This window comes from Talpa europaea, assembly GCF_964194135.1.
Source record: "Talpa europaea genome assembly, chromosome: 8".
NCBI classification, from domain to species: domain Eukaryota; kingdom Metazoa; phylum Chordata; class Mammalia; order Eulipotyphla; family Talpidae; genus Talpa; species Talpa europaea.
The window spans coordinates 32,558,729-32,583,919 of record NC_140075.1 but is presented as its reverse complement, the minus strand read 5'-3'; the positions used below and the strand labels follow the sequence as shown (position 1 = coordinate 32,583,919).

The following is a 25,191-nucleotide window of genomic DNA, read 5'->3' as shown; positions in this document are numbered from 1 at the left end:
TATTGATAAAAAGCACTCGAGGCGTGGTGGGAATGCTGAGAGAGCTCAGCGTTTGCTGTAGTTATTTATAGCTGTCATCCTGTACCTAACCCCAGTAACATTGTCAGAAACAGTCATTTCCAGTTGCAAAGTAAACTCAGCCTGGAAACAATACAAGGACGCCTTGCACAGGTTTAAGTGAAGTAGCTGTTATTGTTAACTCAAGAGACTATTTTTGAAAATACGTATTTAACACCTGAGCAAGTCCAGATATTTGATGTTTATTTTAAGATTATTTGCACTTCCTACAATTAATAACAGTCCTTTTTTAAAAAGAAACTCACAGGGCCTCCCTGGTGGCGCAGCGGTTGAGCGCTGGGTTGCGAAACTGCGCGCGGCCTCTGCGGCGCCGGTTCGATCCCCGGCTGTTCCCCGGCCACCAGAGGAGGGTTCCACATGGCGTGCAGACCTCTCCTGCCGCCCGCTGCTCCCCTCAGCAGTGTACTTCGGTCCTTCTGCCTGCTCTGCTCTCCGCTCTGGCTCTGGTGAATTCTCTCACCCTCCCGTGCTTCTGACTGTACCCAGTGCATGTATAAACAAAACAAACAAACAAACCAGCAAACAAATAAATAAAGCATGCCTCTATAAAAAAAAAAAAAAAAAAGAAACTCACAGCACTATTTAAGCTCACACTTGCTAAAAATCAGTTACACATCTTGTTCAAATCAATTTACTGCACTAAACTAAATTTGTTTTATTTATCTTATTGTGGTAAGAACACTTAACGTGATTTTTACCCTCTTAAAATTTTGAGTGTACAGTGCAGTATCCCTAACTACGGGCACAATGTTGTGCAGCAGATCTCTAGAACTTACTCCTCTTATATAACCGAAGCTTTGTGCCCACTGTTTAGTAACCCTCCCTTTTCCCCCGCCCCACAGTCCCTGGCAGCCTCCATCCCATTCTCTGAGTCTAGTGAATTTCACAATTTTAGATTCCTCATATACATGATACCATGCCGTATTTCCCTGCTATGACTGGTTTTTTTCAGTTAGCATAATGTCTCAAGTTTCATCCATACTTCCTATTGCAGAATTTCTTTTTTAAGGCAGTATAATATTCCATTGTATCTGTACACCATGTTTTCTTTCTCCATTCACCTACCAAGGGACATTTAGGTTGTCAACACATAGTGCTGGGGGTACTAATATCTCCTCTGGCTCCCGATTTAAAGATCTTTTGGGTACACAGTGGTGAACAGAATGAGAAGTGGAATCTCTGCCTTCAGACAATTTCTGTCTTACAATCACCAAATAGGCACATAATTTGAGTATAGTGGTATGGGAAAAAAATCATCAGCACTATGAGAATATATCACAGGGAGCCTGGCCTGGTATATCTAGTGAAAAGCATTCTGTAATGGGCTTGGGATTCTGACATGAGAAAGACTTGGCCCCTGCCCTCAGACTGCTTTTATTCTAGTCTGGTGGAGGGACTATGACAGGAAACAGAACTTCTTAAGAGGATTGGGCCAAGAGATTCATTTCCTCCCAATGGGGAAGACCTTCTGGAGGAAAATGACCCCGGAGGCTGGGAAGTTGGAGAGGGAAAGAAGGGAAGGCTACTCCAGGCCGGGGGAAACCCCGGGCGCAGATGCAGAGGCAGCAGGTGCAGGATGCTTCTGAGGAACAGCCACGAGCCCGCTGTGGTGTATGGGGTGGGAAAGGTGGGATTTTGTAAGAACTATGATTGAAAAAAGCTAGAGAGGTAGGTGGGGCTAATCAAGGAGAATTTGTTCTGTAAACATTTATTCTAGAAATAATCAGGGTACTTGCTGTTTGGGACATTATCTCTGAGTTCTCAGAAAGGATGTGGGTCATTTGAATGCTGATTGGAGCCAGTTAAGGGGCATCTCCAGCAATCTCTTACAGCCTGTCTGGACAGTCTGTGCCGGACAATCGACTGGGTGCTAGAGGGACACAGAGATGGACATGATGTCTAGGAGACCCCCGGGAGAGAGGCTGCTGTGACCCAAACAAATTAGCACAGTAAGAGCTGGGGTAGGACGCAAGTGCCCTGGCATGGAACAAGAGCTGCCAGTGCCAGGACAACAGAGGTCTGAGCAGAGTCTTGGGCCACAGCCCTCCCTCCCCAAGAATGGGTGAGGGGCGTGGGCCAGGAGAACTGGCACTCAGTCCTGACTGCTTCTGTTATCTCGAATCCTTTTATTGATAGGCATCTTGTTTAAAACTCATGTAATTAGAAACTTGGCTCTGGAAAGAAATTTAAGTATATTTTTTCTATTAAAAATAGACTGCCAAATTTGCTTCCTCAGGGCCCTCGCCCTGTATTTACCTGAGCCAGGGGACACTGTTCTAACCTCAGTGCCATTTCCTGGTGGGTTTCCCTTCAGAGGGCTAGAGACCATAGTTTCCAGGGGCCTGTGACGGGAAGCCCCTGATTGGGTGGAAGGAGCCCCTTCCTTCCTGCCCCCTCCCTTTGTTCCCAGAACATGGAGCCAGGAATGCCAAACTGAGATCTTCCGCAGTTCCCAAAGTTACACAGCTTTTGGATTCTTTGCAAAGATAAAAACTATGTACCCCAGTTCTTGTATTCATAAATAAATAAATCTTTAAAAAAAAAAACCCAACTATGTTTTTAAGCATGTGAACTGATTAAATCTCAGTTTTGTTTCAGACCAATAGAAGTTCTATTGGAAGGTCTAATAGAAGTATCTATATTTGAATGAATGCACTTTAAAAATATATTGCATAGGGCCTCCCCGGTGGCGCAGCGGTTGAGTGCTGGGTTGCGAAGCCGCCCGCGGCCTCTGCGGCGCCGGTTCGATCCCCGGCTGCTCCCCGGCCACCGGAGGAGGGTCCCACATGGCGCGCAGACCTCTCCTGCCGCACGCTGCTCCCCTCAGCAGTGTACTTCGGTCCTTCTGCCTGCTCTGCTCCCCGCTCTGGCTCTGGTGAATTCTCCCACCCTCCCGTGCTTCTGACTGTACCCAGTGCATGTATAAACAAAACAAACAAACAAATAAATAAAAGCATGCCTCTATTAAAAAATAATTTTAAAAATATATATATTGAATACCTTGGGGACAGTTTTGTTATTGTGTTGATTCCCCTGCCCTTCACACATGCATACATGCACTGCACCCACATGCATCTCATGGGTGTGTACATGCTTGTACACATCCTTATTGCCCCAGGCTGTGTTACATTCTGCCTGGTTGGAATCAGTTCTCATAAATGCAGGGCAGTCTTCTCCCTGCTCACTGACAGAGGGTCTCTTACCCACCTTGGCCTCTAGGTAGGATGCTTGTGAGATGACACGACTCTCAAAATTCTAGTAGAGGAACCAAATTATACATTAACCTCTTCAGTTCAGCCTGATTTAGAGGAAAGTGTAGGGCTCCTTCCTTAACTAAATCCAACTCCTTATCAGCCAGATTCACATAGTTGCTTTGATGAACAGATTTCAGTTCCTGGTCTAGTGACCGGTCTGTGAGATGTGTATCTTTAAACAAGTTCAACAGCCTTGAGTTCTTGCTTTGTTTCCTCCCTCGTTCCTTTTCTTCCTCCCTCTCTCCTTTCTTCTTTCTTATCTCCCTACTTCTAAGTCAATTTTATTGTATAGCATATAGCATATATTAATGCACTCATTTTAATTGTACAGCTCAATGAGTTTTCACAAATTTGCGCATTCTGTAAACACTGCCATCACCAAGAAATAGAAACGTTAAGCCACCATGAGAATTTCCTTCTTTGTGCCACTTGGTAGTCAGTCCTAATCCCACCCTCAGCCAGAGGCAACACTGATCTGCTCTCTATCACTGTAGCTTAACTTCGCCTGTTCTAGAATTTAATATAAATGGAATTGTACGGAATGTACTCTTTGGTGTCTGGCTTCTCTTACTCAGCAAAAGGTTTCTGAGGTTCTTCCATGTGGTTGTTGGTGTCAGCTCATTCCTTTCAATACTGGGTGGTATTCCACTTTAAAAATACCAGTTTATTCAGTCACCTGTTGCGAGACACTTGAACTGTTTCCAGTTTGGGGGTATTAAAGGTAAATCTAACAACCTTAGTTTTATGAGAGTTATGTACCTCAGCTACAGTTCCAGCCCATCCTAGACTCTTGGTAATTACTGTTTTTTTCTGTCTTTTACTTTTATAATTGAAATGTCTTGTTATATTCTGAGAGGTTTAATGTGAATCTATTTTTGTGCAGACTGAGAGGTACCCTGAGACCCCCAACTTGCACGTTCTGAATGGATTCTGCCATTCACCATGTAAAGACAAAGCACATTCTTAGTGTGAAAGATCTTTAATAAGATTAGTGCACAAGAGAAGAAAGGATAGTAGTTTTCCAATAAGACATCCTAAGCTACCCATCCCCTCATGGGTAAATACCTAAAAAGGGTTGTCCCAGGGGCCTCCCTGGTGGCTCAAGGGGTTAAATCTCAGCACTGTGAAGCTATTGCAAGCCATTGCAGCACAAGTTCAATCCCCGGCTAGAGAGGTGACCCACATGGCTCAGGAGACCACTCCTTTCTAACCCGCTACTCCCCTCAGCAGTGGATTTCAGTCAATCTGCCTCTTCTGCTCCCCACTTTGTCTCAGGTGAATCCTCTCACCTCCCACATCTCTGGCCTATACTCCAGCTGTTATATGTATAAATAAATAAATCTTTTTTTAAAGGGGCGGGGGTTGGCCCAAAGCAGGGCCACTGGGGCCTGAAAACTTGCCACAAGTCTAAGGCACCTTCTGTCAGGGAACCACAGGAAAGGAGCAGAAGGGGCCAGACAAGTCTGGGACAAAAGGCTTCCAGTTTCCAGACAGATATGTTCCAAAATACTATTTAATGCCAGCCCTGGGAATTTGAAACACATTTTCCCACAGATAATTTAATCCTTCAGGAAATATTGACTGAGGTGAGGCCTGCACTTGGTGAGTGCTATTCCGGCCGAAAGAACAAGCAGGGTGAGGAGGACGTTCACAGCCCAGTGGAGCCATACCTGTGAGCTCACACAGCACTGTGGGACCGTCACCCTGTAGAGCATGGGGAAGCTGAGCGCAGCTTCTCAGAAGACACAGTTTGGCCGCAAACGCTAAGTCAGAGTATGAAGACCACTCAGAAATGGGTACCAGATATTGGACACGTGTCCTGGGGAGTCTGTGAGACCCTAGTGTGTGTCTGGACCAACGACAGGCAGCTCAAAATTAAAGACACCATGTAAGCCAAACAAAACACTGCTGAGGGGAGAAGTGGGCGAGACGGGAGAGGTCTGCTGCGCCATGTGGGTTAGCTCCCTGGCCGAGGAGCGAACTCAGGCTGTAGAGGTGATAGCGCTGAGTGAGACTCAATCCCTACATCACCAAGGAAGTTCCAGTTGTTTGGGTTTTTTACCTCTTTTTAAGTGGTATCTCCGATACACAATACTTAGCAGGGTTAATATGGACCTGACAACCCTCTGTAACAGAATCTTTGGGGAAATGCGTTGTCCCTTCTCCTGTGTACAAATGTATGCCTTGAGTTATCCGGCCAATCTGTATGCCTGGGAAGTGTCTGATGAGAATGATAGCTTTATTTTAGGCACACTGGGATCTTTTAAGACCAAGGGAGGACTCCATCCATTTCACAAGCACGAAGAAAGCCTTTGTGCATGCACTAGCTCTATTTATAAATACGTGTAGTTCTCTATTCAGTCTCCATTGGCTTTTTACCGGCACCTGTTCTTGACTTGGCTCCAGCATCATTGTATTGTCACCTTTACCCTAATTAATTTTAAGAAATTTGGCCCTGGCCAGGCATCCTACAACAAACATTTATCGCATCCCCACCTGCACCAAACACTGGATCAAAGATTTTGAAAATAACGAGTAGGTAACATTTTGCAGAGTTTTCTAGGTGCCAAGATGTATCTAAATGCTTCACATATATTAACTGCACAGTTTCCTGTGTATGTAGACATTAGCATTAGGCTCATTTTACAGATGAGGGAATGAGGCACAGAGTTGTTAAATAACTTCCCCAAGGTCACAGAACTAGTAAGTCATGGAACAGGAGGAAAGCCGAGGCAGCCTGGGGCCAAGCCTACCTGTGCATTCATCTGATTATAATACCCTGTGCAGAGTGGTATGAGAGGAGAGCAAGAAAAAGGCTCTTGATAGGCCTCCCTGGTGGCACAGGGGTTAAACACACGCTATCAAGCTATCGCCAGCCACTGCAGCACGAGTTTGATTCCCCTGCCTGGCCAAGGAGGTGACCCACATGGCACAACAGATCTCTCCTGTTTCACACACGGCTCCCCTCAGCTGTGTGATTCAGTAGATCTGCCTGTTCTGCTCCCTACTCTGTGTCTGGTGAATCCTCTCATCCCCTGCACCTCTGGCCCGCACCCCAGTTCTTGTATGCATAAATAAATAAATCTTTAAAAATAGAAAAAAAGAAAAGGCTTTTGAAACTCAGAAGAGACTGGGTTGAAGTTTCTTAAAATTAATGAGTGGCACTGGAGCCAACTTTAGGAAGTTTACCCAAGGAGACAAAATTGATGATAATAGTTTACACTTATTAAAAATTTAAGAAGTCACAGCATTGTATTGAGTATATTTAAAGCATTTTCTCATATGACTCAATAACCAATTTTAACAGTGAGGAAAATAGGAGCTTAAAGTAGTTACATAATATATGACTTAATCCAGGTTCACCCAGGTGTTAGGACAGTGACAGGACTTGGGCTAGATTCTGGGTCCTAAACCAGAGGGAAAGGCTTGCCCTGGCCCAGCAATGAGCTAAAAAAAGGAGAGCTTTCTTACATTGTAAAATCCATCTTCAAATAAGCAGATTCAAATTGTTTCCTCATTTCTAAGATTAACCTCTCGCCATCTGTTGGTAAATTTTTTGAATAAAGATAAACTAAGTGTATTTTATTTTGTTTTGCCGACCAGAATTAACACTCATATCTCACTTTCAGCACCTGTGATACTATGCAGGCCAACCCCTGACCCAAGTGGCTCTTGAAGGAAGAGGTGTGCCTGCGTAACTGAGTTTACACCCGTGGTGACAGCTGTGGGGGTGGCAAGTGTCTTTGGACTCTGATTGTAAAAAGCATCCAGAGTTCAGAATGTTTAAACGTGGGAAAAATTATTTGCCAATCGTGGTTCTTGGTAGCACACCAAAAAAGCTAATTCAGGCTAACATAAACAGAAGAGGGTTTTTTCAGAGATGAGGTTGTTCACAGAATTGGTAGGAAGGTCAGAGAACTACTTTCAATAGCTGGTTAGGAAACCACCACCACTAAATCCTCAACTCAACGACTTGTGCCATCAATGGATTCTCAGTTTCCCTGTTCCTATCTCATCCTCCTCAAGATTCAGCACCCTGTCCTGGTGGAAGGAGATGCTTTTCTGATTGTGGATCTCCCCCCTCACCCCAACCTGCTAACAAATGGGGCAAGGATTCTGCCACACCTATAGCTTTGATGGCCCACGAGGCACCCCCTCCCCAAACAGAAAGGATGTTCAGCAAAATATAATTTGTATCCCCAATAGAGCATCTTCTTTCATCTGTTTCTAAGCCTTCAGTTACCCAATTTAGGTCACAAAGGGGACCAAGTCTGGGTCAGGGAGATAAGAAGAAAATCCGCACTACAAAAGCAAGTCCAATGCAGATGGTGGGTGTTTACAAAGTGCCTCCTTGTTTCCCTGAGGCACAGTGCCTTCATCCCCCGCCCTCTACCCCTTGCTGAGGAGCTGACACCTGAGGGCAGCCTGTACAGTCTGGACGACAGAACCACCTGCTATTGCCTGGGGCAGCAGGTTTTTCTGGCCTTCCAGGGACAGAACTCAGTGCAATCTTGACTCTGAATCTTACGATACCCCTGGTATGGTCCCTGGGAGACTCGTTCAGTAGGTCTTTCCTCTGTACTAAACTGGCTGCAGTCATGAAAATAAAGTTCTGGCCATATTATGAGAACTGCCTTTGTCCTCCTTGTCCCCAAGGAATCAGGGAGCGCCACAGTGAAACAGAATAGAGAAGAAAAAGCACAAACTGGAAGCATACAAACATGACCATAAACACATTTGGGCCGTGGGTTCCTCTGGGGAGGAGGTTGAGGAAAGCCTCGGGAGGGGGTGTCCAGGGGTGTCAGAATCTCTGAATCTACTGTCTTTGTTAAAAATGCACCTGAATCCAGTTTGTTGTTCAACTACTGCCCTTACACCTGTTCTTCAAATTCATGGCAACTTTTAGTCCATGGACCCTCCCCTTTATTTTTATTTATTTTGTATATATTTTATGTTGTTCTTCCTTTTTGTACAATACATGGTTTCTCCTTTCAGGTGTAGTCCCTGCAAAATTCTCATCACCTATTCACCCGTGCACCATCACCATAGAGGCGCAATCGGTGGCACGCAGTACTTAAAGACCCCCTTTATTTTTGCCTGTTGGATTCTTCTCTAGACACCTTCTCATCTACCTTAAATCCCTCACTCCCTCCACCCCTGAAGTCAACCGGTACCCCGGAATTAGTGTTAATGTTTTTGTGTGTGTCATAATATGCATCCAGAGTCTGTTGAGTATTGGCTTTGTTTGTTTGGTTTTTTGGTTTTTTTTTTTAATTATAAATTTTATTTTTATATTCCCCATACAATTGCGACCCCCTATTTTGACCCCAATCCCTCCCCTCCCTGCCACCCCACCCCTCATAGAGTGTCTCTGATTCATAGTTGTTTGTTGATTTTGATTTTCACTTTCTTATAGTTATTCTTTTTCCTGGTCCCTTATTTAAGGTTTCTAGATTCCTGCTATGAGTGAGACCATCCGGTATTTTTCTTTTTCTTTCTGGCTTATTTCGCTGAGCATGATCCCTTCCAGCGCCATCCATGTTGCTGCAAATTGCATGTGTTTCTCTTTTTTGAATGCTGAGTAATATTCCATGGTGTATATGGACCACATCTTCTTGATCCAGTCATCTATTTTTGGGCATTTGGGTTGTTTCCAAAGCTTAGCTATTGTAAACAGTGCTGCTATCTCTTTTGAAATGGATTTTTTACTCACCAATCTTTTTGAGATTTACTTGTGTTGGCAAGTGAGAATCCAGTTCATCCTCACTGCTGTATAGTATTTGACTTCATAAATAAACTACACTTACATTTATAAAAGTACCTAAACAAGAAAATGTATATTCATGCACTGGAACCCTAATCAGCATTAAAGGGACAAACTACTAATACATGTAACAACATGGATGGATTTCAAAACATTACATTAAATAAGAGTAGTGGGGGAAAAAAGTACCTAAGACCATTGTGAAAATTTATTAAAAGTAGGAGGTAAAAAAAAAAAAAAAGTAGGAGGTAATCAGCATTCATTGTATTATTCTCTAGACTTTCATTTATGTTTGGAAGCTTTTGAGATCTAAAATCAGCTGTGTGGGAGTCACAAAAGGCACCATCTCTGCTCTGATGGGGCAGCACTGAGCCTTTGATTCCACAGCCAATCAGACTGAGAGTGTAGAGGAACCACATGGGGGTAGCCTCCTCTTGCTTGCTGTTCCTGGGAGCCGGCCTCCCTGGAGAAATGCCTGAAAGCCTTGACCACAGGCTGAGAGGAGTGTTTATCTAGCTGCGCAGTTCGGGGCCCAGTGGTACAGAGCCAAGGCGAACTAAACAGAATTTGTCGTAGGCTGAACCTTTGTTTTTTTTAAGTACTGGCAAGAGACCATTTTACAGAACGGCTGTCAGACAGATTTTTTCTAAGTATTTTTAACATGCTTAAGATATAAATAGCTCCAGTGATAAATGCTTGTCACAGTTTTGGCCAGGTCCCTTTGACCCTAACACTTAAAATGTTGGGTTCACAGAAGGCGATCCCTCTTCCATTGTGTTTCCTGGACACCCCAGGGGACTCCACATGGTGTCCAGGTTTTCTTCCTTCTCTATTGCTGGTTCTTTCAGAAAAGTGAGGCTTTGACAGAAGTAAGAACTTTACACCCATGGCCTGTGGTTTTTATAGAGACTTTGATCAGTGTTGCCGTTGATCTGAGGGACTGTAAGTGAAGTAAGAGACTTTCTTACTGGCACCCTTTCTCCTGGGACCCTAGCACTGACTCAGTGCATCCAGCCCACGGGTCCACTGGAAATGATTTTCAGGCCATGAAGCCTTCGCTGTCTCCAGCCTAGAGCTGGGAACTCTCTTCCCAGGAGAGCCAGATGGCCCCGAGCCCTCGCAGCGGCCATGTCTCTTGAGCAATGACCACACTGATGCGTTCTTCTCTCCACCCAGGGTATGACTTCTGCCAGGTCCTACAGTGGTTCGCCGAGCGGGTGGACAGGATCATCCTGCTCTTCGATGCTCACAAACTAGACATCTCCGATGAGTTCTCAGAGGCCATCAAGGCCTTTCGAGGCCAGGATGACAAGATCCGCGTCGTGCTGAACAAGGCTGACCAGGTGGACACGCAGCAGCTGATGCGCGTCTATGGGGCCCTCATGTGGTCCCTGGGCAAGGTCATCAACACGCCTGAGGTGCTGAGGGTCTATATCGGCTCCTTCTGGGCACAGCCGCTGCAGAACACTGACAACCGCCGACTCTTTGAGGCCGAGGCCCAGGACCTCTTCAGAGACATCCAGAGCCTGCCCCAGAAGGCAGCTGTTCGCAAACTCAATGACCTCATCAAGCGAGCAAGACTGGCCAAGGTGAGTGGGAAGATGCCCCAGGAGGCCTCGGGCAGGAGACCCTCCTGCTCTCGCCCCTCTTAGGAAGACTGGGCGTGGGGAGGCTCCACATCAGGAGCCTGAGGAAATGGAACATGGAATAAGTTAGAAGAGAATCTCACAATCAGTATTCCTCTTTAATTCTGGCTCTCAGCTTTGTGGCAAATGACAGCCCTTCCACATTTTTTCTAACCCATAAAATGGAGCCTGTGACAGGGTTCTTGTGAGGATTCAGTATCGCCACGCTCAGAGCTTGGTGTGGCCTCAAGCACACAGGGAGGGGTCAGTGCCCTTACCACCTGGAACCTGCTGTTGTGAGTGGACAGTGGGAATGTGGCCGCTTGGACAGGTGACATTGGTGGGGCTGGTGGGCTGCTGAGATGTCCCCATGGTCACCCTTTGCCTAAGGCACAGAAGCTGATGTCCTAGAGGAGTCCCAGCAGGAAGCTGGCTCAGCCTCGCCTGCTGATTGTGTTGGCTTGAGGGTCATACCCTGGGAGCATCCCAGGGCTCCCACTTCCCCACCTCACACTGACCCTTCCATAGCCCCAGAAGTGTGCCCAACAGGGATGAGCAGGCATCTGTTGACGCTCCTTAAGTAGGACAGACAATTCTGTCACATCTCTGAAGAGAGAAAAGCATGTGACTTCTCTAAGAAAAAGAATAGAAAAAAATTATCCTTTAAAAATTCATGTACAGGGCCTCCCTCGTGGCCTAGGGGTTAAATCTCAGCTCTATCACTGAGAGTTCAATCCCCAGCCACGGAGCAGACCCACATGGCACAGCAGGCCTCTCCTGTCTCGTGCACTGCTTCCCTCAGCAGTGGACTTCAGTCAATCTGCCTGTTCTGCTCCCTACTCTTTCTGGTGAATTCTCTCACCCCCCCTCACCTCTGGCCTATATCCCAGTTCTTGTACCCAAAATAAATAAAAACATTTTTTTAAAAGTCCATTAAAATATACATGTACTTTACATCAAGTCATTGCCCCCTAATGCTGGCAGTGCCTCCAGAGCATGTCTAGTGCCAGTGATCATCAGGAGTGCCCAGAGCTTTAACTAATGTAAATTCTCAGACCCTGCCCCAGAGATTCTGATTCAGGTGCCTGGATGTATGTCCCTGTGTGTACTTGTGCATGTGTGAAGCTCCTAAGGTGATTCTAATATTCAGTCACTGACTCACTTATTTTACAAGAACCAGGTCTGTCCTGACTCATTTATTTTACAAGGACAAGGATGATAAGTGCTTTTGCCAGAGTCACCTGATCCATTAGTGACACATCCAGGAGTAAAAGACAGTCCTCCTGGCTCCCAGTCTGGCCTGCTGCTTCGGCCTCATCACTTTAGCTAAAATCAGTTCTCAGGCCTGCCTCTCCACATCCACTGGTACCCTGGTCAGGAAGCGAGGCCAGCTCACTTCCCCTTTGTCTTCTGGTGGTAAAGAACCCATGTCCCCGCCCACATCCTCTTACTGCCCAGTGAGTAGCTCCTAGTCTGGCCTTGGAGCCTAGCAGGCCAGCCTTCTGGGGTCCACCACCACTCATACAGTCTGATTCCTCAGTACTCCTGAGCCAGAACTTAGGAGGAAGGTGCTGGGCTCCAAACCCCCCACTATAGAATGGTGAGCTGTGTGCCAGTTGGAGTATGAGAATGCAGAGGAAAGACAGAGACGATTTCACTGAGGCTGACATCAGCAGTGAGGGGAGCAGTCTTTAACACCTCCTCATCACCCCTGCAGCCTCTGTCCCAGGCTGCTGTGTGTGCTCACAGCAGCCTCTCTCCTCTGGCAAGAAAAACGCCTCCCTGCTGCCAGGGACCTGTGTATCATGCCTCCCCCTGCTCTTTTCCTCTCTGCTTGACTCCCAGCGGTGCTCATGCACCCCTCCCATATTGCTCAGCTAATCTAATCCGCAGTCACCAGCGCGCCTGTGAGTCACTGCTCCTTCTCCTTTCTTCCTGGTACAAGATGCTTCCTTTCCGGAGCCACTGCTGCCTTTGTCCCAGTTCTATAAAGCAGTTGTGCCAACCGGTTTGTAAGTCCACTTACTTGCAGCTCTCCTGAAATGACTTCTCTCTCCTGCTTGTCCTGGGTCTAATGCCCGAAGGCAGGAACCCTGTTTCTGCCCATTCAGGGACCCCTTGGCTTATGGTGTTTCTCTTCTCCGGATGGTAGAGCTGAAATTAACCTTCTGAGTATACGCCACCCACTATGTTCTCATCACCAAGGCTAGTAAATCATGTCATCATCTTTGCAGATTTCAAGATATGCCGAACTCTTGAATGCCTAGGGACATTTTAAATTTACCAGTCATTGCTGAGGGCCTAGTGATCAAGACACGCCCGTACTCAGCCTTACATGTTATAAAGAGCAGCGAGTTCACTGGAGGGCCGGCCGCATGGCACTTCCCTGCTGTCCTTGAGCATTGGGGCTTCTGACCGGGCCAGCGGAGCCTGGGGTCAGGGAGGCACAGAGTGCAGCTCTGTACTCTGGCTGGGAATAATGCAGGCCCTTGTGTGGGTGTAGGGGGTCAGCGGGTGGGCAACTTGCTGAGCTTACTTCTAGGAAAAAAGGCTGGTCTTTTTTCCTTCCTAAGAATAGTGTCTGGCTTGTTCCTTTTCATGAAAGAAAATGTTTGCAGTATGGTTGTTTTCAGCCCGAGCTTCTCGGTGCCAGTGTGCTCCTGGGGCAGCACCGTGCTGGAGCGGGCAGGAAGCTGACTGCGGATAAGAAGCAAAGCTCAGCACAACCACCTGAGCCACTGAGCCTGCCTTCGTCATCAGCAGTTCCGTGGCCACTTGTGACCGGTTGCTTAAATGGACAGGAGCCGTCTGAGTTGTTCTCTTTGTAGTGTTTATAGTTCATAAAATGCGCCTTCATTTTTGGTTTATTAATCTTTGTTTCTCTTGACCCAGTTTTCCTTCTGTAAACTAGCCCTTCCTGTGGGTCAGCCATTTTCCAGATATGCTACAGCTTGCGTGATATGAGTTATTTTGTGTGATCCTGATCTCAGAAACGGAGGTCAGTAAGGTGAGGTGACTTACTCAAGGCCTCACAGCCTGTGAGTTGCAAAATAGAGATTCATACCCCAGTCTGTCTGGCTCCTGGGTCTGGATAACATTCACCTGAAATCCAGAGTGGACAGCAGACCCAGTTGCTCCTTACTGGGTCTTTGTTTCCTGCATTAGTCTATTATTCTATTTTATTCTACAAAATTCTCCATCCACAGAAACTCCACAAAGTTTAGAGGCTTATCAAGCTGACATTTTATAAGGATATATTTTCAGATAGCATCAAACAGGTGTCAGGTCTGAGTTGGGTGTGGAGTGTGTCTATTTATAGAACCCCGTCATCAGGCAGAATTCCGGCCTACCAGAAATAAAACGAGTGCATTGTGAATGACCTGCCAAGTGCTACAATAATCAAACTCAAGATGTCATAAAAGCGGCACTCTTACCAAAGATTCATGGTTCCTCTACTTTCTGTATTTTTTCCCCCACAACTCTGAAGCAACAGAAGACCTTTAGAGTTGGGGGGCGGCGGGGAGTAAGCATGCTTAGTCTTAAAGATCACATCTTAATGTATCAGTAGACATCCTTTATGAAGTTACAATCTGAGGTGCCAGTCAAGTTTCATTTCATGATTTTTTAGAGCAAATTTTGGGGGGAAGCCCCAAAAAGAGGTTTAGAAAATATCATTTAGTTTCATTCAGCCATACCTAAAATAGCCAATGTAATGATGCCAGGCTCCTGCAAGTCCCAAGAAAGAGCACTTACAGTCTAAAGGAACAGAAGTGAAAAGCAAGGCGAGGTCACCCTCAGGCCCCACCCTTTGAGAACAGTGCCCAGAAATAGGAGTGTCCCGCCCATGTGGAGCTCTTGGCGCTACAAAAAATGAGTCAACATTTGAGGAAGAAACAGCTGAAAATGAGGAGGAAAAGTCAGTGTTTTGGGAGGTTCACTAGAGTTCTGAGGAATTTCGTTTATCTTCAAAGTGTGTTCTCCCCGTAGTCACGTGCCGCGCACGGGGCCTGCCTTTCCGGTCTGTTTGCGCTGTCAGTTCCTGCTCCGGAAAAGCGAGACGTCTTGAATTTCACCAAATGGACCCAGGCTAAGGCTGCGGGTGTGAGACTCATCCTGCAGGGGCTGCTGACAGCCCTTAAATGCCCAGCCTGCCACGGGACTTTTAAAACCAGCTCAGTCGGCAGCCCTAGCTGCTGTGGAAGCACATGTCAGGGCTTGAGGCAAGGTAGGAAGTCTGTTGTCTTGAAGGCTGACCACAGAGGGCTGGGCGGCCCCCTCCAGTCCCCTTTAAGGCTCTTCCAGATCAGCAGAATAGCAATCCTGCCCGAGTGGGAATCAGTCAGTTGCTTTCCTCTGTCCCTTGCCTTCTCACGCTCTTCCTGTCCCACAGGTTCATCTTTCAGGTCATTATTAACAATTTTTTATATCATCATAAGCACACTTTTAAAATGTGCTGATCACCCAACCTTAAATGTGCAGTGCAAGTTTCCAGCTGAGCATGCGAAGTTCTCCAGCTCATGGTGTTAAGCTTGCAGATGAGGTTGTATGGTGTAGAACTATTTTCCTGGTCTGGCTTCCCTTAAACTGTTCCCCAGTATCCAGATTCCATGAGCATTTCCATACCTCTAACTACCTGGGGAGGCCTTCGACATCCAGTGGGATGGTATCCAGTAGCACTCTGAGAACATGCTTCTCTCTCTTGGATGTCTATATACACTTCTCTTGGGACATAATTAATGAGATTGTCCCAGAGCGTTTATGTGAACTGTGTCTAAATTTGTGTTCATTTTTTTTTTTAAAGATTTATTTATTTATTTTATACAAGCACTGGGTACAGTCAGAAGCGCGGGAGGGTGAGAGGATTCACCAGAGACAGAGTGGGGAGAAGAACAGGCAGACTGACGAAATACACTGCTGAGGGGAGCAGTGGACACAGCTGGAGAGGTCTGCGCGCCATGTGGGACCCTTGCCAGGGGCCAGGGATCGAATCGGGGCTGCAGAAGCTGTGGACAGTTTCGCAGCCCAGCGCTCAACCACTGCACCACCGACGAGGCCCAAATTTGTGTTCATTTAAAGGAGAGGGGCTCTTTCTGCTTACTGAGTTATTGGTCCAGAGAACAGATGACACTGTCATCCCTTTGATTTTACCCCTAGTACCCACTTTGGGTGATTTGGGGCTTTTCCAGTTTTACACAAGGAAAAGGATGAATTGGGCAAAATAAGAATGTTCAAAAGCCCCCAGGGTTCAACATCATTCGCTTGTGAATGAAGCACTTGGAACCCAAATTCATCACATTACCATTCAAATATATGAAGTTCATAATTATTCTGCCATGAGCAGTCTCTGCCATTCCTGCCCCACCGACTGAGTCTCTGGCCATTGATCAATAGTAAGTAACATTTTTACTCCTTGTTCTAGTGAACAAAGTACATTCAGATCCACGATCTCCTTTGATTCCCGTGAATCAACCCTGTGAATCAGTGCCTGGGTCCATTTTTCAGATGAGCAAGCTGAGGCTTCAGACAACTCACCTGGGGTTGCTCAGTGGCCACGGTGTGGTGGGGCCTGCTTCTGCCTCCCTTCTCTCTCCTCTTCCTCTTCTTGGTGAGCTGTCACGTATTAGAAGTAACAAAAAGTCCTAGACTATTTCCACCTCCTCTGCAAAGACCATCACAGGTCTCAGTCTGGCCATTTATTTGGAGAGACGTCTGTGCCACACAAAGGCAGGAGTGAGCTTTTGAAGCTGATGGGGATTTCAGCCATTTGGGCCATTCCCGCTGTTTACCAAGAGTCCTCAGAAATGACAAGGTGTCATCCTGCTGAAAATTGCAGCCTTCACCCTCAGCCTTTGTGTTCTCCACTGTGCTTTGTGTGCCTTAATGTAGCCCTTCTTGTATGTTTGGAAAATGACCTTTCAAAGCTTCTCTGGGGATTGTTCCCTGGGAACAAATCAGATGCCAAACCTCAAATCAAATTTTCCATGCTGCTGTTCTGTGGGGCACAGTTAATTTTGAATTTCATATTTTCATCAGTTTCAGTAAGATTTTTCATTCATACAACACAGAACGCAATTAACTCCATAAGGACAGGAAGGAGGCAGTTGAATGCTGTGCTGCATCGCCTGCCTCATTGTCTGTGTAACCTTGAGTCAGTCATAGGAGTTTCCTGGAACCAGGAGTTCAAGGAAATTCAAGGAGTCCCTTCCAGATTTAATATTCCATGATTCGAAGAACTGCAATCATAAGTTGATATGCTTCTGGGCCTCCCCGGTGGCACAGCGGTTGAGCGCTGGGTTGCGAAGCTGCCCGCGGCCTCTGCAGCGCCGGTTCGATCCCCGGCTGCTCCCCTACCACCGGAGGAGGGTCCCACATGGCGCGCAGACCTCTCCTACCGCCCGCTGCTCCCCTCAGCAGTGTACTTCGGTCCTTCTGCCTGCTCTGCTCCCCGCTCTGGCTCTGGTGAATCCTCTCACCCTCCCGCGCTTCTGACTGTACCCAGTGCATGTATAAACAATAAATAAATAAATAAATAAATAAATAAATAAATAAATAGATAAATAAAAACATGCCTCTATAAAAAAAAAAAAATAATAAGTTGATATGCTTCTTAGAGGCAGAGCCCATCTGTCTCAGGATGTCCAGCGTGGGGCAGGGGGGACAGCCATGCAGACAGCATAACAGGCGCCTTCCACAGGCCAGGCCAGTGGATCTTCCTGGAAGTAGAGGCTGAGGCCAAGAGCAGCTTGCAGCATGAGCAGGTCACCTGAGGGTCATGACTCAGATTGCACCAGCCAGGTGGGAGGAGGGAGTTGAGACCTGGCACAAGAACTGCCCGGGTTACGTGAGGACACTGGAGGCGTCTTGTCCAAGAGCAGCCCATTATCCAGCAGCCTTAGGCATCAGCCAGTGAACACAACGAAGACTGCACTGAGGAAGTAGGTGCCAGACGGTGAGTGGAGAGCGGTGGCAGATGCGTATCAGTCCAGGTAAAGCAGGCCCCTGGGTACCAAGCAGTGTTCAGGAACAGGGTTCCACTCCTAGGAGGCCAGGTGGGGTGAGGAGTCAGCTTCCCCTGAGCAGGGACCTGCAGCCTCCCCAGGCCTGGCCTCTGGGAAGGGGTTCTCAGTACAAAGCCCTTGTGAGCGGGAGGCAAGTATGGCACCCCTCAGAGTCCTGTGCAGTCCTGGAACCCCTGCCCACTCAAATCAAACCATGCTTTCACCCTCCAAGGAAATTTCTCATCTTCCCACTGAGTCATCTTACAGAAGTGCAGTCACGGTGCATTGTTCTAAAGAAAGGATTCCCAAACTTTGGGTTTCTGTAGTTATTTTGAAGGACCGTGTAAATATTTTGTTTCCTTTGAAAAATAAGTTAAACAAGTTCACTAGTCACACAAGGTTTAAAATCCTCTCTCCCCAATTGCTCTCAGCAGGAGCTGCGAGCACAACAGAAGCGTGTGTGAAAGTGCCCTCTGGGTAGAGGGGCCCTTAGGTGCCTGGCCCTCCAGCCACTGGGCACTTGGCCCCGTGCGCAGATCTCAGCCTTTTTTGGGACTGTGCGTCCATACCGGGGTTCTCGGCTGAACTATGACTGTATCTGCTCACCCCCCTTTATTTAATTTCCATTCTCCCACAAGATTATAGTAGAAGTCTGTTTTCTTTAATGAGATTTTCCATAGCTGCATAGTCATTTTCTTTCCGTAATCATGGCTCTGTTTTTTATCCTTTCTTATTTTAGCTATTTTCTTGACTTATAAATTAGTCTGTAGAAATACAAAGAAAATACAAAGAAAACTTTTGTGAGGAACATTTCTTAATGTCTTCAAGTTAGAAGCCAGTGGAAAGGTGGAAATAGTAAGGAGGGGGTGAGGCAGCCTGCCAGAGCCCTCCTGCAGGATGCACCCACCCCCAGGGAAGAGTCTCAGGCCTGCTGACCCCCTGATGCTCAGGGCCTGGCGCCTCCCCTTCATGTGCCCAGGTCCCTCTCCCAGAGGGAGCTTCTGTAGAGATCTTGAGTTTAAAACTATCAGGGGGCGGGCGGTGGGGGGGCCTGACACTTCTCATCTCACTGTTCCTGGGCCCAGGTTTCCACACAGATCAATTCTCTCGTTTTGTCCCTGGTATTCCCAGGTGCTGGCCTTGGTGAAACCTACTCTTAGGCCCTCTATTAATCACCAGAACCAAGATCTTTCCTCCCACGTGCCCCTCATACCGCTTGCTCCTTACAGACACAGAATAGCCACTCAGAGGCACAACTCAGCTGTGGCCATAGAACATCCCCAGAACAGGGTCCCCTGGGCATTGTTCCTGCACACCTTGTCCCCAGCCAGGCATCACCAGCCCACCTGGAAAGGAGGGAGCTCTTGGCATGGTGGCCTTTCTGGTGCCCGATATTATCAGGTTAGCAAAGACTCTTTCTAAATCCTCCACTGGCTCCTGGGCCCTCCTAGCAGGATCTAATGCAGCCCCCCGGCCCCACTTTCCAAGCCTGGCTGCAACCACATACATGGCCCTGCCCCCAGCACACCCCACCGCTTGTCACCTCCACATCTCTGTCCATGTTCTTCCCTTTCTGGGCCGCCTCCTCTGCCCTCGTGCACACAGCCTACCTGTTCTTCAAAGCCCAACGCAGATGCCACTGCTTTCCTGAATCTGTCTTCCCACGGCCCTTACTCTGTCACATTTCACCTTCCAGCGTCGTCTTCTGGCTCCTCCTGGCCCTGGATGGTGGGGTTTTTCTGCTCCCTTTCCCCAGTGGTCTCATCACCCTCACACCTGGCACCACCTCTACTCCAGCTCTCAAACCTTCCATCCAGGCCAGCTCTGGGAGCTTGGGGCCTACTTTCCAGACATCCCCAAACAGCCCCCTCCAGGTGTCCATGTGTTGCACATTGTCCGCACCTAGAATCCGGCTTGTAACATCTCCCCCTCCTTCCCTCCTGTCCTGAGGACTGTGATTCTGCGCGAGTGCCTGTTACGTGTTAGGATGCGTGTAAGATGCCATCATGTTCGTCCTCGGGTGTGGTTATAAATGACATCTACTCCTTCAGGTACATGCCTACATCATCAGCCACCTGAAGAAGGAGATGCCGAGTATGTTTGGAAAGGAAAACAAGAAGAGAGAGCTTATCAGCAGGTTGCCAGAAATCTACATTCAGCTGCAGCGAGAATACCAGATCTCTGCAGGGGACTTCCCCGAGGTCAAGGCAATGCAGGTACTGGAAGCCCACTGCAGGGTTGGGGGGCGAGGGGTGCTGGTCGGAGAGGCGCCACCCTTGGGTTGCTGGTTGCTGGGTTCACAGGAAAGTTTCATGGGGGACAGTGCAATGAATTCATCCTGCTGGTGGAATCCATGAGGATAGGGTCCTGTGAGTAAAGCAGAAATTATCTGCTTCCTGAAACATTTAAACAAAAGGGAACACATTTCATGAAGTAAAATTAACTAGCTGGATGAGCTGCCCTCATAAGCTATGCTCAAGGTTGTTTTTCTTGTTGAGGCAACACCTATTTTTTGGAATCAGAGCCTTAAAGGAGTTAGAGCTGTGGGTGACCTTGGAGGTCTCACCTCAAGAGGCCTGCCTGGCACTGTGGGATTATGAGCTCAGGTAGCACTGCTGCTGTGTGTGTATGGGGGGGGGGGGGGCGCCAGTCAGATGCCATGGGCCTCCTTGGATGTAGTAAACCATGCTTCCTGAGGATTTTGCTTGAAAGTCAGTGGTGGACAGCCTTTGCCTGACTTCAGGGTCTCCAGGAGTTGTGTCTAGGCAGCCCCAGAAGAGCTTAAGTGGGTCCTGCATTCAGCTGCCTGGCCTGACCAGCACGAATGCCCCCTGCATGCCTCCGGTGGTGTCAGGTGAGCGCACCAATGCTGACGCTTCCTCTCGAGCAAGGCCACTACCCCAGGCTTCTCACAGAACCAGAGGGACCATCTTCTTGTCCAGTGCAAGAACCCGCCTGTACTGGAGGCCTTAGTCCTCTCTGGAAGGCGGTACCAGCTCAGATGCCTGCAGCCCCCAGGCGATGACCTGAGCACATGAGGCAGGCCAGGTGAGAGGAACCCAGTACCCTCTCTGACAACCTGGTTTTTCCCACATTTGAGAGATGTGGGTTCCAAGAATCATGTCTCTACCACAAGTGCAGTGAGAACTGGTAGGTGGCCCACAGTGGAGGCAGAGTAGGGAGTGCATGCCTGCCTCACTGGGGAACCCTGTCCTGTCTGCTGGGCTCTGCCCAGTGGGAATCTGGGCCCTGGATGGTTCACAAGAAGCTGGAAATCTGGATGTATATGTGAAGTCTCCTGGTTTTCAGATTTTGACCGAAACTTCCAAATACAAACAGAGCATGCCTGCTTCGTAGCTGCTCCCTAGAGACCTCCAGTTACTGCCCTGATCCAGTCTTCTGCCCTGATCCACAGAGAGGAAATGCTGAAGTGAATGCGCAGCTGAAGTCTGGGCCTGTGCGCTGCCTGCCTTCCTCAGGGGAAAGGCAGGGGAGGAGGCAAGGTTGAGAGTGACAGCAGAGACCTGCAGGCAGCAGGAGGAGAAGCTTCAGTCCTAAGGGGTTTCTTAATGTAAACTTTCTATACTCACACACTCCAGCAGGAGGGGCTAGTTACTGTTTTGAGAGCAGGGCCCAGGGTGAGTGCATCTGCTAGTGTCAATCTGGTCAAATATTCAGCCGGCTTCAAAATAAGTGCAGAAACATCTTTTTTCTTCAGAAATGAATAGGTATTCCCCTACTCAGAGGATCAGTTGGGTTCTTTTCTGGTCACAAGTTGGCTAATTTGAGGGCTGCTGGGGTTTCTTAGAGCCAACTTCCGGAGCTGGTTCCCCTTTCACACCCTAGGGTTACACTGTGCACCCCATGACCAAGCCATAGGATAATTGTTTCCTTACATCCTTTGACTATCTTTGAGGGGAGATTGGTGTCTTGACCGAGGTGAGAGCTGTAAGGAAATACACAGGGAGTATGTTGGCCCAGTGGGGCTTCTGTGCCTTGTTAACTTGATGAGGTGACCGCAGTGCCCACCCCCCAAAACATGCTGCTCCCCGGACCTAAGGCACCACTGAGCCCATGAAGGGGACTTACAGGTGGCGCCTGGCCAGGTCAGAGGACACCAGGCCTCCCAGAGCTGAGGCAAAGGGGCAGTCTCCAGGGAAGAAAACAAATAGTCACATTGCCCGCCCCACCTGGAGTCCCAGGTGAGGGAAGAACCCCCCAGCCTTTGTTAGTATGGCCAGACCCCTCCCCAGGTGGGCCTCAGTGAACACCTGAGTGCCCTGAGGCAGAGAAAAATCCCCCTCCCCAACAAATGCCCCATTCAGCTGTGTTCATTTAGTCATTTATCCAAGAAATATTAATTTCTCCTGCTATGGCCCGGCACTCTTCTAGGCCCCTGAAATAAAGCAGTGAGCAAACAGTTAAAATTCTTGCCCCTAGAGGGCATCCATTCTGAGTTACAGTCTTTGCATTTTGACCTTGTCTGGTAATGAAGTTTTTGGCAGCAAAGCCCCTTGTTGGGGCTTGGGCTTCTTGTTATGACAACGCAGCGCTGTTGTTCAGAGTCTCGCTGCCTCATAAGGCTGTGACTCCATGAGACAGTGGCCCGGGCCCGTTGGCTCCCATATCTCCAGATATATCTCCAGATATATATATCCCAGCACCTGGGATGTGACAGGTGCTCAGCGAGTGCTGCTGAATGAATGGGTTAGTATCTAGTGGATGTTTGCACCAGCAGGCTCTACGGCAGTGAGTTTCCCAGAGGCGCCCCAGCCTTGACTTCTGCGGGACTGTTAGACCCTCCGTTCCCGGGACAAACTCCTGGAAACAGCTGAAAATTCCTCCTTGGGAAGCCGGCCAGCCCTGATCACCGTGCCCCTGTCCCTCCAGGGACTCTGCAGGGGTGAGGCAGGCCTGGAGCCTGTTGGGCATGCTCAGTCTCCTTAGACTTCAGCTGGTTTGCTGTCACACAAGAAACTCGGGGTCAGGGTGTGGGTCGGGCTGCCTCCCTCCCTGAGCCTGTGGAGCGTTTACCCTTCTCCCACACAGGGTTCAGCCTTCTCCCACTGGCTGCAGCTGGGGCAGTGGCGAGTGGGGACATAAGCTTGGAGATGACTTTATTAATGATCTTTGCACACCTCAGGGTCGTGCACTGCCAGCTGTGAGTCTGTTCCCCTCTGCTCTCATGGACCAAGCTAGTCAGGGTGACTCTTAGCTGTGGGCAGTATGTTTTAAAGGCTTTTATCCCTTTCTAGGAGAGGCAGGGGATGTGAAGCTGCCTGAGTCTGCCCTGCACCCTTTAACCACCCCCACGTGTCCACACTGCAGGATGGGGAGCACATTAGCAAGGCCACCCTGATTGCTGACTCAGTTGTCCTCTGAGCGTTCGGCCCCGCGGCCGATGAGTTGGCGGTGTTTCAGCAGCAGGGGGCAGCAGAGCCAACCCATGTGGCCCCCTCGCCCCTGGATTCAAAAACTGCTCCTGGTGAGGGCGGGGAGTGAGTGAGTGGGCATCCCAGCCGGGCCAGCCGGAGAGCTGGCTGTGAGCTGACCTTTGTCTCTTGGAGGGGACAGTCCAGGATTCTGGGCTTGGTGGCTTTAATGGCTACAACTGTTGATGAATCTTTAAATTCCCCAGCATGTATTCACCCCAATAAAAAAAACTCCTGTGTTAGAGCCGCCCTCGTGGGGGCAGGGGTGGCCATGGGTTAACTCGCAGCCCTGACTCCTGGTGGGGCACGGCGGCCAGCACCGCGGGGCTGAAAGTGCAGGGTCTGTTCCTGTGTGCCCTCCAGGGCGGGGATGGCTGCTGCCGCTGCTTCCTCTCCACCCCTGCAAGTATGTGCCCATTTCTGCTCGCCAGTGTCCCAGAGCTTTGTAGCGGGCATCTGCGTCGCGCGGGCGGGTGAGCAGTTTGGGCGTCCCCACCCTCGTTTGTCCGCGCCAGACACAGGGTTCTGTGTGTGCTCAGAGCTCGGGCTCGCTCATGAGGAACGGGGTAGGTGTCCGTGCACCCAGGGGAATCCAGACTTGTTTATCCCTGCAGCGCTGGCATTTTTGTGTGGGCTGCCCGCTCCCCTCCTCCTTGGCTTTCTCTGCTCAGTCCCCGGCGCTGGCTGAGAGGGTGGCCGCAGGACCCCAAAGTGCTGGACTGCTGGGGTGACTCTCAGGTGACCTCAGCCTGTCAGGGAGGACGGGGGCACACAGACTGGAGGTGTGGGTGGAAGTCAGGCCCGCACGGCCCTGCCCGGTGTGGCTCGAGGGCCAGCGCAGAGTGTGCTCCGAGCAGCGGCGCCCCTCTGGAGGTCTGCTGGGATGCTTAGCTTTCGCTCTGTGTCCCCTGCGCCGCACACTCAGGGCTCCACTTCCACGTGCCCTCAGAGAATGTCTGCCCACCTGTCACCCTGAGACTGCAGTCTTGATTTCCCATTGGAAACAACCTGAAGTGCCACTCCATTGTCACATCCCGGGGCAGATCAAGAAGGGCTCGGCTGCACACCTACTGAGTGTGTGGCCGTTAAGAATAAGATGTCTAGGAATTGATATCATGGAAAGATATGACACAGTATTTCTTTTTAAATGTGGGTTGATAAAGTGTGGTCTTGTTTCAGTTAAAGAGAGAGAGAGTGTGTGTGTGTATGTGTGTGTGTGTGTAAATGTAGACCCAAAAATGTTGGCACAGGTTTCTGCTGGGTGATGGGATTATAAGTGAATTAACATTTTTCTTTTATTTAGCAGGTTTTTCTCAAATTTTTACAATAAAAGTATGATGTTTATGATAGCCGCAAGGTTTTTCCCCGTCTGTCACGTTACTTCTGCCCAGAACAGCCAGGTCTGAGGGATCTTTCCTCTCTTCCTTGAGAGCCTCCTGCCTCATCTCCAGAAAGTTGCACACCTGGATGAGCCCTTGTTAACCCTCTAGAACTGTCCAAAAAGAAATATTTCACATGGAGTTGACAGAAAACCTCCCGTTCATGAAGTTTTCTGCATTTGGCAAAACTGCTGTTGAATACATTGTTCATTAGATCATCAAGGCCCCCATATGAAAAGCTCTAGGGAACTTCAGTTCAGGACCAAAGAAAGTTCATCTCTTGTGATAGAGGTGGTTTCTCCCCTCAGACAGTGAGAGGGGGTGAGGCCCTGGGGCCCAGCCCGGGGCAGCTGAGGAGCTGTGGCTATCGATGTGTGACCAGCAGTTAACTGATACGATGATTCCCTTCTCCTTTTTCTTTGTTAAAGATTTATTTTTTTATGCATACAAGAATTGGGGTACAGGCCACAAGTGCGGGGGATGAGAGGAGACAGAGTGGGGAACAGAGACAGAGTGGGGAACAGAACTGGCAGAAATTGACTGAAATACACTGCTGAGGGGAGCTGGATGAGACAGGAGAGGTCTGCCGCACCATGTGGGTAGCTCCCTGGCTGGCCAGGATGGAACTTGTGCTGCAGAGGCTGCGGACAGCTTCACAGCG

General features: G+C 48.7%; 1 protein-coding gene across 1 annotated transcript in view; it reads left to right on the top strand.

Annotated features, from left to right (window-relative positions):
• Positions 1–25,191, top strand: part of EHD4 (EH domain containing 4) — a gene marked incomplete at both ends in the record, with an annotated part of 71,026 nt that overhangs the window by 44,092 nt on the left and 1,743 nt on the right. Inside the window, 2 exons of the mRNA XM_084240527.1 lie at positions 10,273–10,685; positions 19,771–19,935. Of these exons, the coding sequence (XP_084096653.1) occupies positions 10,273–10,685; positions 19,771–19,935 (578 nt within the window). The remainder of the gene's footprint in view (positions 1–10,272; positions 10,686–19,770; positions 19,936–25,191) is intronic.